At 36.3% G+C, this 13938-nt stretch overlaps 1 protein-coding gene across 3 annotated transcripts in view; it reads right to left on the reverse strand.

Moving 5' to 3' along the window:
• LOC139156308 (neurabin-2-like) overlaps positions 1 to 9933 on the reverse strand; it is a 72664-nt gene extending 62731 nt beyond the window's left edge. For 2 of the 3 annotated variants that reach the window (XM_070731766.1, XM_070731764.1), the window contains exons 1-2: positions 9358 to 9933; positions 6250 to 8146 (exon numbers count right to left, since the gene is read on the reverse strand). In XM_070731766.1, the coding sequence (XP_070587867.1) occupies positions 6250 to 7857 (1608 nt within the window). In that variant the 5' untranslated portion in view covers positions 7858 to 8146; positions 9358 to 9933. Of the gene's footprint in view, positions 1 to 6249; positions 8147 to 8995; positions 9215 to 9357 lie in introns of those variants that run through there. The other variant, XM_070731765.1, reaches the window with a different exon arrangement.
• Positions 9934 to 13938: the final 4005 nt, after the last annotated feature.

Consider the following 13938-nt stretch of genomic DNA (forward strand, 5'->3'; position numbering starts at 1 on the left):
TGCATTAGTGCAAGCACTTTGTAATACTGAAAAAAACAGTAGATATATTAACTTCTTTGACTTTTGTTCATAAGAATCAATTTGAACCAGTTAAGGACTGAATTCTAATGCTGTGTGACTTTGAGAAAGTCATTCTCTCTCAACCAACTCACCTCTTATCGTTGTAGGGAAGATAGAAAAATTCATCACCTTGACTTATTTATAAGAATAATCTATTTTTTTTTAAAAAAAATCTACACAAGATTCTAATAACTGGGTACCCATGTTATGTTTAATGTTATGTTTTACTTTCCATTAATTTAGAAAATGTAACTACACCATGTAGGGCAGGCCTAGTATGTCACCATAGTGCAAGAACAAAATGCATCCTGTAGAAATTAGAACAGATAACTTCATAATAAAAACTCCATAGATTACAGCAAGAAGTAGTTAATGGAAAGAAGGAAAGAAAACCCCACTTGATCTGTGTTTAGGCAACATATTCATTTCCATATAAAACACATATTTCAGCCACATGGATGATTAAACAGATTAAAAAATAGATATTGTAAGAGGGTTTTTTGTTAAATTATATATGGATTATACAAATATGGTAGCCTAGATGAGAAATTGTTACTACAGATCTTAATGTGAGGAAAAACAGAATAATTCCATAAAGTTTTTATGTATGAAAAACAAGAAAAAACTACACTGCTAAATATCTACAAGTAGATGTAAAAAAGTGATAATTTTTTTAAAATGTTAAGAACATTGATGTAGAAAATATTGTAATGTATTATCACAAGAAACTTAGAACATATGGAAAAGTCCCCAAATAACATGGAGATAAAATGTTCATTTAATGCATTTTCTAGCTATAAATTTCAATGTTTAAGATATAAAATCTAATTTGTTAAAAAAAAAATAAACAAGCAGAGGGAAGATCTTAACATGGAGTCAAAGAGAAACAGAGCATTTGCTAACCATCCTAAAATCTATTTTTAGAAAGAAAAAGTTAGAGTAACCTTGAAAAAAAACAATAGATAATAGTAAGACTTGAACACAAACATAAAACAAAGGAAAAAGCCTTCTCTCCAACTAATTTTCTTGCCAACACCATAGTCAATTTTTAACTGCTAAAGAGGAACTGATTGGGATATAGGCATCCAATTAATCTTCCACGATCATAAACTATAAGCTTCAGGGAAAAGCATCAGCTATTCAAGAAATACACTTAAGACTTACAACCACAATTGAGCCTAAATTTTCCATTGCTAAGCTAGACGGAGAGTTATCAAGTGAGTTTTGCCCCATTTTATTACTTCTCTTGCCATAATTGTTAAATGAATCATTTAAATTGTTAAATTAGTAACCCAGTTAAGTGAATCTGGCTTCTCCATTGACATAGCTTGTCAGAAGGCTGCAAAAGGGAAAGGCACCAGGACACTGCAACCATCATAAATACATGCCAATTACCAAGAGTCCAAATTCCAATAAAGTGACCATGAAAATGCTACAACGGTTGTGAGAGTGAAAAACAGTCATAAGTAATTTTTTTCAGTAACATTCTAACTTTGAATGGTCACTAAAAATAGTTGTAAAGTCAAGAAGTACCTGTACTTCATTTTTATTTTTAAAAGTGATATAATACATATGGCAATCAGCTATTTTCCCCTATTACTTTTTATCAAAGGTGGAATGATAATCTGAACCAAGTCAGCCTCAAATATTGATTGATTTATTGAATTTATTTATTACATTTCTGTACTGCCCATCTCACCCAAGTGACTCTAGGAGATTTACAACTATCATGCATAGTAATTTCATTTTTTATTTCTGTTTTCTTTAGTTTGGAAATGAAAAACAAACAATCTTATTTTTATAGTTTGTTCTTTACATTCAATTTTGAATTACTTCCAAATTTTTAAAAAATCACAATCAGGAAAACTTCACTGAAATGTTTCCAACATAATGATCTAGGTAATATGCACAAGTTATTTTTCCACTTTTAAATATACAAGTCTTGCTCACTTGGAACCTACAGCCAAAGACACTTTATCACTCTAGGCAGAAAGATTAAAGGGAACCTTAATTAATATATTTATTACAACATTAATAATAATATCACTGTGCTAAAAGATACTGATTCATTTCTTTTTTTAATATACTAGTAACGTTGGTACATTTCACTGTTTCTGGCTTCCATATGATGTTCTCTGGATAAGATGGAATTCAGCTTGCATAATTGCTATCCAACCTGCTCTTTGCCCACAGTAGTTGAAAATGAAAGGAATGTGCAATGTATCTGTGGGCGAAGCAATGGAAAAGATGTACTAAACTGTAACTTAGTATGGCATAAAGAAACAGCGATGAATTCACAAACTTTTATGTTTATTTTTTTTTAAAACATAGTTGATGTTAATCATAGTTAATTAGTTCAAATGACATAAAAGTAAGGTGGATTCTTTTTTTTCATCTGCACCTATATCCCTGGGCAGAATTGCTAGGTAGCTGAGGGATTTGTCTATTATTCCACACATGCACTTAAAAGAAGTTAGCACAGTTTTGCAGACTGTGTCATTGTTATCATTGATCATTCTGGCTTGCCACTTATCTGTTACTTATCATCACTTAGAACTACGGTATTAAGATAAAAAGGACCACATCAGCTCCCTAATCCAGAGGTAGGCAAAGTTGGCTCTTCTATGACTTGTGGACTTCAACTCCCAGAATTCCATCACCAATTATACTAGTTCAGGAATTCTGGGAGTTAAAGGCCACATGTCATAGAAGAGCCAACTTTGTCTACCCCTGCCCTAATCTAATACCTGCCAAGGAAAAGGGGAATAAGACATAAACAAAGAAGTAGGATTCCAAAGGTATTAATTCCATGACTATGACTACCAGAGGATTCATCTTCCCTAAAAATTCTCTGTAGGGATTCCACTGTCTAAATCTATGATCAAGTCCCTGATAAGAGATGCTGTGCAGTCATCTCCATCTCTTGTTTATATTCCATTTGAAGAATAAAAAGTAGTAAAAGAATTCAGACAATGTTAACCTCACCATAAACATGAAGCCCTGGGAGGATCCTGCATAACAATTAGCTGCTGGAAGTCTGCTTGCTACTACTCTCTCTCTCTCTCTCTCTCTCTCTCTGTGAGAGAGAGTAAATAAAAAGAGGCATAGAATCAAAATCATGTGACATATTTGTACCACTTTATAAAACCTTGTTAAGACCACACCTGAAATACCGCATCTGGTTTTGGTCATCACATTATAAAAAGATGTTGAGACTTTGAAAAAAAAAGTGCAAAGAAGAGCAACTAGCTACTAGGATGCTTAAAAGGCCTAGAGACTAAAACATGTGAAGAATGGAACTGGGTATGGCTAGTCTAGAGAAAAGAAGAACAAAGGATGAAAAGATAGCAGTATTCCAGTATTTGAAGGGCTGTCACAAGAAGAGGAAGTCAACCTATTTATCCAAAGCACCAGAAGGTATAACAAGAAGCAATGGATGGAAACTAATCAAGGAGAGAAGCAACCTGGAATTAAGGAGAAACCTCTTAACAGAATGAGGACAATTAATCAGTGGAACAGCTTGCCTTCAGAAATCATGGCCGCTCTGTGACTGGAGGTTTTTAAGAAGAGACTGGACAGTAACTTGTCTCAACCTGTATAGGGTCTTCTACTAGAATAGGGGGTTGGACTAGATGACCTCCAAAGTCTATTCCAGTTCTATTCTGATTAATTAACTTTGTGGCAGATGCTTATATATGACAACACTGCTATCATATTACCCCTAGTCCTTTTTTCTATTCTTTTTGTTTGGGATTTCATTAGGTTGAACAATTATCCTTGTGGTGTGACCGGAACAACCTAGAACTAAACACACTCAAAACCGTAGAAATTGTGGTAGGCTTTAGGAGAAACCCTTCCACCTCTCACAATACTAGACAACACAGTATCAACAGTAGAGACCTTCACATTTCTAGGTTCTATCATATCTCAAGACCTAAAATGGTCACCTAACATCAAAAACATCATCAAAAAAGCACAACAAAGAATGTTCTTTCTGCGCCAGGTCAGGAAGCTCAAACTACCCCAGGAGCTGCTGATACAGTTCTACAGAGGAATCATTGAATCTGTCATCTGCACCTCTATAACTTTCTGGTTTGGTGCTGCAACCCAACAGGACCGACACAGACTTCAGAGGATAATCAGAACTGCAGAAAAAACAATTGCTGCCAACCTGCCTTCCATTGAGGACCTGTATACTGCACGAGTCAAAAAGAGGGCGGGGAAAATATTTACTGACCCCTCACATCCTGGACACAAACTGTTTCAACTCCTACCCTCAAAACGTCGCAACAGAGCACTGCACACCAAGACAACTAGACACAAAAACAGTTTTTTCCTGAATGCCATCACTCTATTAAACAAAAAATTCCCTCAATACTGTCAGATTTTTTTACTAAATCTGCACTTCTATTTCTACTAGTTTTTCTCATCATTCCTATCATCCTTTTCATCCCACTTAGGACTGTATGACTGCAACTTGTTGCTTGTATCCTAAGATTTTTATTAATATTGATTGTTTCTTCATTGCTTATTTGACCACGACAATCATTAAGTGTTGTACCACATGATTCTTGACAAATGTATCTTTTTCTTTTATGTACGCTGAGAGCATCTGCACCAAGACAAATTCCTTGTGTGTCCAATCACACTTGGCCAATAAAATTCTATTCTATTCTATTCTGATCTGAGCCTACTGCTTTAAATCTTAAAGAATTTATTGGCTCCTGACTGGCAACTAAAATCTAAAACTAAAACCACTACTGTATTTGCATTCATTTAATTTAATATAGAAAATAGTTATATACCTCTCAAAAGTTCATACTATAAAGGTATATCCTAAATGACTACTACTATTGCTAATAACAGGTGGTCCTAGCTTAACAAGCATTCATTCAGTGACTGCTCAAACTTATGACAGTGCCAATGAATAGTAGTTATGACTATGTTTTGTTCTTAACATTGGTTGCAGTGTCCCCATGATTGTGTAATTGCAATGTAGACATGGATTGCAATTACAGTGCCCTGTATTCATATGACTACAATTTGTGACCACCTTAGTTTCCTACAGGCAAAGATGGTGCAAATAGTGACCATGAGATATCCTCACTTAATTACTTGTGGTGAGTCACTTAAAACAGCAACCATGAATATTGTAATTTTCATTGCTAAATGGTAGTCATGTGATATTACACTTCATAACTATGACACTTAGTCACAGACATTCCTGTGTTAATTACCATTGTTAACTGAAGACCACACACATTACTTTAAGAGATAAAGTTCACTTGTGGATTTTAAATTAAAAATAATCAAATAAACAAAAAAATACAATAAATAGTACCAGAAATATACGTAAAAGGAACTATTACAGTACAGAGTAAGAATGTAAAATCTACGTACAGAAGCTATAGAAACATCTATTAGCAATACATTTGCTGACACTGAATAGCAATAGCACTTAAGACTTATACATTGCTTCATAGTGCTATATAATCCTCTCCAAGCAGTTTAAAGAGTGATCATACCACCCCCAACAATCTGAGTCCTCATTTTACCAACTTCAGAAGGATGGAAAGCGGAATCAACCATGGACCAGTGAGAATCGAACTGCCAAATTGCAGACAGTGGGCAGTCAGCAGAATTAGCTTGCAATACTACATTCTAATCACTGTGCCACCCTGGCTCTTAGCGATCATAATTGAGGATGCCAAATATACCTCTTTGGAAAAGCCATTTCATAAACAGGACCTTAGAGAGAAGGCCCTCTCCCATATAGCCTCGGAGTGACAAAATAATTAAAAAGCCATTTTCTTTTTGTTTCATGCAATTCAAGGCTTTAAATAACGGCACCAAGACTGGGCCTAGAAGTCAGTGCAGCTGAATAAGAATCAGTCAGCGCAGGATATGAAGCATGGGCATTACACACTTAGCCTGTCTTAGTCAGTCAGGTTGGTAATGATTCCATTTCAGATTAATTGAACCAGGGTTTTTTTTTAAGTAAGCATACTTTAGAACTCAAATACTGTACAGTACTTTAGCAATTCTTATCTAGAAGGGAAACTGTAATTAAGAGACCAATTTCAAAGCATCCATATATTAATGAATATATAAAGACTTCATTGTTGTAATTACTATATTTAAATAACTAGCAACAATAATTATATTTTATACCCATTCATGAAGCTTTACCTTGATTGGGGCTGTTGAAAACTTCACTATTCTAGCTGGATCAGGATCTTCTTCCTCAGAAAGTCCAGAAAGTTCCTCGTAATCACTATTATAGTTATATTCCCCCTCTTGCAAGGTTTCTTCTGTTTCAGGGCTCTGACTAAGTAGTTCTGGTTCTCTGCCATCATCAAAAGCAGCATTCTCTATCCCCAAAGCACTGGAAGAAAACCCACTAAACTTCTTTCTCTGTTCTTGGTCTTCCTCTTCACCATCCCCTATAGGTTTTACATGGACCTGCTCTTGTTCCTGAATTTTGTCCAGAAACAGTAACTCCTTTGCTCCCTGTTGATTAACCGCACTGTCCTCATTAGATTCTTCCATTTCCTCAAATGTAGTATCATTTCTTTCCTCTTTCCAACTTGGAAATCTGAGTGGCTGTTCTTTCTGAAATACATTAACTTCCCCAGTGATTTCACTGTTATCCCCTAAAGTTTTGTTCTGCACCATAATCAGTTCCGCTCTAGCTACTTCTACTTGGGAAATTTTTATAGGGGCTCTATCCACTTTAGAGGATATGCTGGTTTTATATTGTTGCTCCCTTTCAGAAATTTGATCTGTTTGAGAAGTTACTTCAGTTGTATCACTTAACTCACTCTTTTCAGTAGAAGTGCTACTTATCAAAAGGGAAGATTCTGTAACCGACTGATTTTGCTGCAAATATACTTCTTTCCTAACTCCTGGTGATTCCCAGCCGCAGAGCACTGTTTGAACAGGGTTTGGGGTATCCTTTGTTTTCAAAGTATCTTTGAAGTCATCATTGTCAATGTCAGCCAAGAAATTCTCCAGTCTTCTAGAAATAGGTCCTGCATTCAGTGAAGAGGATTTACAACTTCCAGAAGATTGCTGTACCTTTTGATCACCAGTTCCTTGATTCTCTGTTTTATCTACAGCAACCTGAGAAGTTACATCAATATTGAAATTAAAGTGATCTGTCACACTGCTGCCATCAGAAGATGTAGAACCATGTCGTCTCCTGTCTTCAATCCTTTCACCTTTAATGGGAGGACTTCTATCCAGTGAACTTGGTTTTCTAATGTTCCTTTCAAATAGTTTTCTGGTCTCAGAAAACTTCTCTGCTAGTGTAGCTTTGTCTAAATTTCCCTCTTCTTTGCTGCAGATAATTTTATCAGTGAATGAACATGCAGGTAAAGGATCCGGAGAGCTACAAAAGGAACCACTATTGAGTAGGTTGTTTTTTTGAACACAGAGGTAAGATGAGCTACTAGGAGGAGAAAGTGCAAGATCAGCTGAATTTATTTTATTAATTCGGGGCTCAGATGGTGAACTGTTTTCAGAACATGGTGAATTGGAGGAACCACCCATTTGCATGAACATGTTTTTGATCTTGTGCACTCTGTTGCCATATGAGACAGCTCTGCCACGAACGTATGTATCATTACCTTCTCCATTGGACGAATTGGTTAACTTTTGCTGAGATTTGTTGGAAGCATTATCAATAGTCACTGAATCAAAACTGCACTTAATTGCATGAAAATCAGTTTTATATGCACTTCTGTGTGGAGAAGCACTTCTTAAAGTTCTGTCTCCTTTGCCTTCGGTCTTCATCATTGTCAATTGGAGAAAGCCTTCAAATCTTTACAAATGAGAGTCTGAAGAGGCGAAAACCAACAGCAGCTGCCAGTGCTGCTTCCACAATGTGATACAGTCCTCTTACAGCCTGTAGAGAGAATCAGACTGAAAGACGCCTTTCACCATTTTATTCTTCCATAAGAGCAATGAAATATGTGGTGGGGAGGAGGAGGAGAGGCACATACAAAAACAACAAGCACTTCAGGAATGTATCTAGAAAAATGAGATGCTAGCACCATCGCTGATCCATTCTTATCCTGAAAGATATCTGCCAAAACAAACAAACAAAAAACCTTTGTAAGGCAGAGACATCACTCACTCACAAAGTATTTCATCTTTGTGTTAAACGGAATTCCATAGCCTAAGGAACAGGGGGAAATTTATTTAAAATATGGTCTATCAGCTAAGGGACGTGGGGGAAAATTAAAAAAATATTTAAAACTCAAAGGAGTTCACGCGAGGCAGATCTTACAGAGACTCTGCCCCACACAGTGAAAAGATAGTTTCATTGCCAAGTCTTGCCTTTGTAACATATGAAATAGTAAACAAGGAAAAGCAGATAATGGCTTTTAACCCGTGCCAAAAATAAGTGATTCTTCTTTCCCTCTTCAATGAACAACTATGGCAAGTTCTTCCGCTTTCAGGATTAAAGGAGTCTAACAACTGAAGGGTCCAACCGCATCATTTTTCACTGGAAAAGAAACTGTTCGAGCAGAACAGTTCTTTCCAGGCATGAAGCAAATCTGAAGATTTGGAGCCTCTCTCTCTCTCTCTTGCTACCTGTGGTCCCTCCCACAAAAAATCCTCTTCTTTCTTTTCCAAAAGGTAACTTATTAACTAGCCATTTTCCTTCTTCAAAGGGCCACCATTTTTTGGACGTCCTTCCCTTAAGAGAGGCCGACAGAAATTATAGGAAATTTTATTTTATTTATTAATTTATTGGATTTGTATGCCTGGGTGGCTCACAACCAAAGAATAAAACATAGACGTAGCACTAAAACCCCTTAAAAACAATCTAAAACAAATGAAAGGGGGGTGGGGAGGGGAGAGAGAGAGACCAGGATTTCATTACAATCTCCTTCCCGAAGCACTCACTCCCCCTCCTCCTCTTCTTTACCAACGAATCTGAGCTTCTGGCATTTCCCACCAGATCCTTTCACGTGAAATCATTTCGGGTATTAAAAAAAATGGTGTTCAACCAACGAGCAGCCCCTCATTCGAGCAGCTGCCCACCCCCGTCGGAAAGGTGGAGGAGCAAAAGGCAGAAGCAGAGATTTGAGCAGCTTCACAATGGAGCCGCTGCCAACTCGGATTTCTCCTCCCTCTTTCTGTCCCCGTCCTCCCGCCTCCTCCTCCCTTTGGCGAAGCGCTCGAGGCGAGCTTCGCGGCCATGGCCCTCCCCCCTTCCAAACTTTTCAAAGTAAACCTTTCCCTCTACAACCCCCCCTCCCCACTCCTCCTCCTCCCTCTCGCGCTTACCTGAGGTAAACAGCGGACCCTAAGCGGCGGCCGCGGCCGCGGCACCTCTTCCCCTTTCCTCGCTAGCCAAGCCGCGCAACGGATCGTCCGACTTGCGCCTCCCCTCCCTCGACAGCTGCCCTCCGGGCCGGCCGTTGTTTTTCATCGGTTGCGTTTTTAATTTCACGCCGCCTCCTCCACTCCCAACTCTTCCAAACCCATCCGACTCTTGGTTTCGCGCGCCCTCCCGCTCGCCCACCCGCGCGGTCGCTTTAGAATTCGACTCTTCCCTCTCTTTTTTCTTCTTCTCCTTCTCCCCTCTTTCCTCAGGCCCGCGCGGGCGGGCGACCAAGCGCGCGCTTCACTTCTGCCGGCACAAAGAGTCCTATCCGACCCAGCGGGAGCCCGACTTTCTTTCTCTGCCTTCCTCCTACCCTCCCACCCCCACCTCCCCGTTTCCCGAGGGAGGCGAACGCGGCGATGCGGGGGCGGGATCAGAGGTGAGAGACCTGAAAGGGGAAAGGCGAAAAAGCGAACGAGTCTAAGTTCTAGCTAAAGGAAACGCCTGCAATCTGTTGGGATGTTCCATCTCGGAATAAAGGGGGGGAGGAAGGTTTGGGCGATACCAATCGAGGACAGCTCGGGAAAACCACCTAGTCGCGTCTATTGTTCTGAGCTTGCCCCCCTGCTGGCGTTTTTCGCTCCCCGCCTAATAAAACGTGATAGGGAATGATTATTAATAAACAAATAAATAAAAGATTCTGTTTTTCCATTTCCTAGCGCAGTTCAGAGTCAGAATCAAGATTAGGGGAAGGGGGTGGCTTTCAACAGTGCAAGTGCTTGGCATTTTTGTTCACTTTTTGCACAACACAAGATTTTGTTTGTTCCAGTATGTATAAAGGATGTGAGGACGTGGACATGTTTTAACCTTAGCAATACATGAATGTTACATATTATTGAACTTTACTCACTACTGCAATTATTTTATTTGTTTGTTGGTTGGTTTAATTTATATGCCGCCCAATTCCCTCAGGACTCTGGGCAGCTCACAACAAAGAGAGCAACATCTAAAAAAGAACAATTTTAAAAAGACAATTTAAAAACCCATATCTTTTGTGGTTGGATCTACCTTTTCAGGTAACCCCCTTCAAAAATACAAATAACATTATTTTTTTAAAAAAAATAAATGTAATACAATACTTAAGATTTTTAAAGATTTTTAAAACAAATACATAAAAAAATATTTTTACTGGGATTTATTTACCTGTTTAATTTATAAGCCATCTCAATTGTCCAAGCAGCTCTAGATGAGAAATCTTTAAAATGAATATCAAAAATTGAATAAATGGTAATGGCAACTAAATAATACATAATTGTTAGTAACCCTCCTGTGGAAGAAGAAGGAAGAATTCTTCTGGACCAAATTTCTACAAAGTTTGTCACTTGCTTTCTTCCCCCAGTTTTTTTTTTAAATTCAAGTTTCATCACTATATTTTATACCAATGACAAGTTGAATGTATAACTGCAATCACAGCATACTGATTTCAGAGTAAATTGTACTGAAGTCAATGTGTGAAAAAAATCTACATTTTGCGTCTATATTAGGAATATTGTGTGCACCTCAATAAATGTCACCATTCAGTACATTTTACAGTACAGTATATTCTTTATCTTTCCCCCCCTCTAACTACAGTACTTGCCTACCAATGGCAAACAGTTGTTTATATTTGATGTGAGCAAACTTTTCCTCATATCAAATATGTCTATAAGCTATAATAAGATCTGATATACAGTACTTTCTGTCATACCAGTCTAGCATTAGCTATACTGACTGAGAATTACAGGAATTGTTGGAAAAAGCATCTAGCCACACTGAAAAAAGCTAGTGTAGGATATAATGTTGTCACTTGGTAGTAAAACCATGGAAATTTGAACTCTGACTTCATGAAATGAGCTAAACTTCATCTTCATCTTACCCCAAATGTTGGGGAACATATTTCAACATTCCACTCTGAGAAAGATATTGAAGAAGGTGAAGCTAAGGTCCTGCTATCTGGAATTTCTCACATTTTCTTGTTTTTCAACTTATTGCCAGCAGCACCATATCTGGAGGATGCTAATTGGAAACTCGTAACTGCCAATAATGCTGCAGGGAAGCTTATTATCTTCAATTTCATTTCAAGGCAACAGCTATGAAAAACTGTAAAATATTTGGTCCCAAGACAGGAGCTAAAATTTAAACTCTTGGTTTGAATATTGTATTTTTTTTCCTCTATTGAGGTTATGATCACTAAACAGTCAATAACTCCACAGAATTACAAGATGTTGTTCACTCCAATTTATAATCATGTACTGTATAAAATGCAGTCTAAATCTTCCTGATAGGTTCTGGGAAAAGAACAAAATAACAAGAGTTTTTCTGAGCCATAAACATTCTTGAGACGGGGAGACTGATAGCATGTTGTTGTGAGCCGCTCCGAGTCTTCGGAGAGGGGCGGCATACAAATCTAATTATTATTATTATTATTATTAATAATAATAATATTAATAATAATACAATATTTTTTGCTTGAAATTTTTAAAAGTTGTTTGTATTGCATTAAATTGTATTGGATTTGCTTTTAACAAAATCTTAAGTCATTTGTATTGTTGAGTGGGTTACCTTGAAAAAATAATTAAAATAATAATGAATAAAGTCCATTAACATAGAAACATAGAAGATTGATGGAAGAAAAAGACCTTATACTATTTCCTGCATTTTATCTTAGGATGAATAATATATGTTTATCCCAGGCATGTTTAAATTCAGTTACTGTGGATTTACCAACCACATTTGCTGCAAGTTATATATTATATTAAATTATATTTTCGAACATTGCTTCTGATCTTTCCCCCAACTAACCTCAGATTGTGCCCCCTTGTTCTTGTGTTCATTTTCCTATTAAAATCGCTTCCCTCCTGAACCTTATTTAACATATTTAAATGTTTTGATCATGTCCCCCATTTCATTTCTGTCCTCCAGATTATACAGATTGAGTTCATTAAGTCTTTCCTGATAGGTTTTATGCTTAAGAACTTCCACCATTTTTGTAGCCTGTTTTTGGACCCATTCAATTTTATCAATATCTTTTTGAAGGTGAGATCTCCAGAACTGAACACAGTATTCCAAATGTGGTCTCACCAGCGCTCTATACATATATATATAGATATAATACATATATATATTTATAATATATATATATATTTATAATACATATATATATATATATATATATATATATATATATATATATATATATTTCAGCAAAAAATGTGATATATATTTATGTGTGCTAAGGTTAAAACATTTCCAGTTCCTTATACCTTTTATGCATACTCTTACTCTTCCCATAAGCAGTCTTGAATACTTACATTTATAGTTATTCATTTTATCTAATGGGAGATTTTTTTAATTAATGTTAATTCTGAAGAAAACCCTATTTTGTGCTGTCAATGAAGCTTTCTTCCTAATAAGAAATTTTAGAATTGCAGCCTTAAATTTAATAAAGATTGTTTAATTAGATATAATTAACCTCAATGTATTGTAATAATGTAATGTATGTTAATTTTTTTTTAGATTGTACCTTTTGTAGAATTTTCACAAAATATAGATTAATAGATATAATTAAATCTTGCTATGTTTTTATATTATTTTTGAAAGCATCCCATTTTTATTTAAAGATATGTTGAACTGATGTAGCACAGTGTAGATGCAAAATTAGAGGTGGTAGTCCTCAGAGAGATTGCCCAAATCTCAGCTAACAACCTGTATTAGATCAGCTACCTTCTCTGAGGATGCTGGAAACTTTATATCTAAACTTTATATCCTTATAAAACATTTATATCCTTTATAATTATATCCTTATATGCTTTCAAAGTTTAAGATACTTAACAAACAAAAACTAAAGGACATAGTACCACAAGCTCTTGTTTTAATTTGTATTTAATTGGTGAGATGCTGGAAACTAACCAACATCTTTAAACTATATTGTGGCTTGTTTACAGTTGGTTTAATATGTTGCAGTTGGTATGTTGGTAGAACCTAATAATTGTGATCTCTACATACATGCAAGAATCTGGTCAATTGAGATTTATTCTATTAATCATAGCACATAATGCTACATCTAGCATTATATGTGTATGCGCAAATCCATCCCAAATGCTTTTTTGTTCCAATTGAATAGAGAGCTATGTAGGGTCACTGAATTGTTGCTCCAATTCTAATTCCTAGCCAGCTAAAAACTCTAGTTTTTAGCCAGCACTAAGAGCCCCGGAATAGTTAATCAGCAACATTTTTAGAGCCATAGATTCTCTGTCCTTGTTTTTCTTTCTTTTCTGAATATACAGTATATGAAAATACCATTCACTAAGGAATTAAACACCTTCCCATTTGCCAGTTGATATAAGAGCATGGGGATAACAGATAAATATGAACCTTTATTTTAATGTACATATATTTAAATTACAATTTATTGAAATTTAATACAATGACTTTAAATCTATAGATTATATTTATGTCCTACATTTTTGCATTATTTTTCTGTCTTAAAGTTTTTATAGATA

Source organism: Erythrolamprus reginae, chromosome 1, assembly GCF_031021105.1.
Source record: "Erythrolamprus reginae isolate rEryReg1 chromosome 1, rEryReg1.hap1, whole genome shotgun sequence".
Lineage (NCBI taxonomy): Eukaryota > Metazoa > Chordata > Lepidosauria > Squamata > Dipsadidae > Erythrolamprus > Erythrolamprus reginae.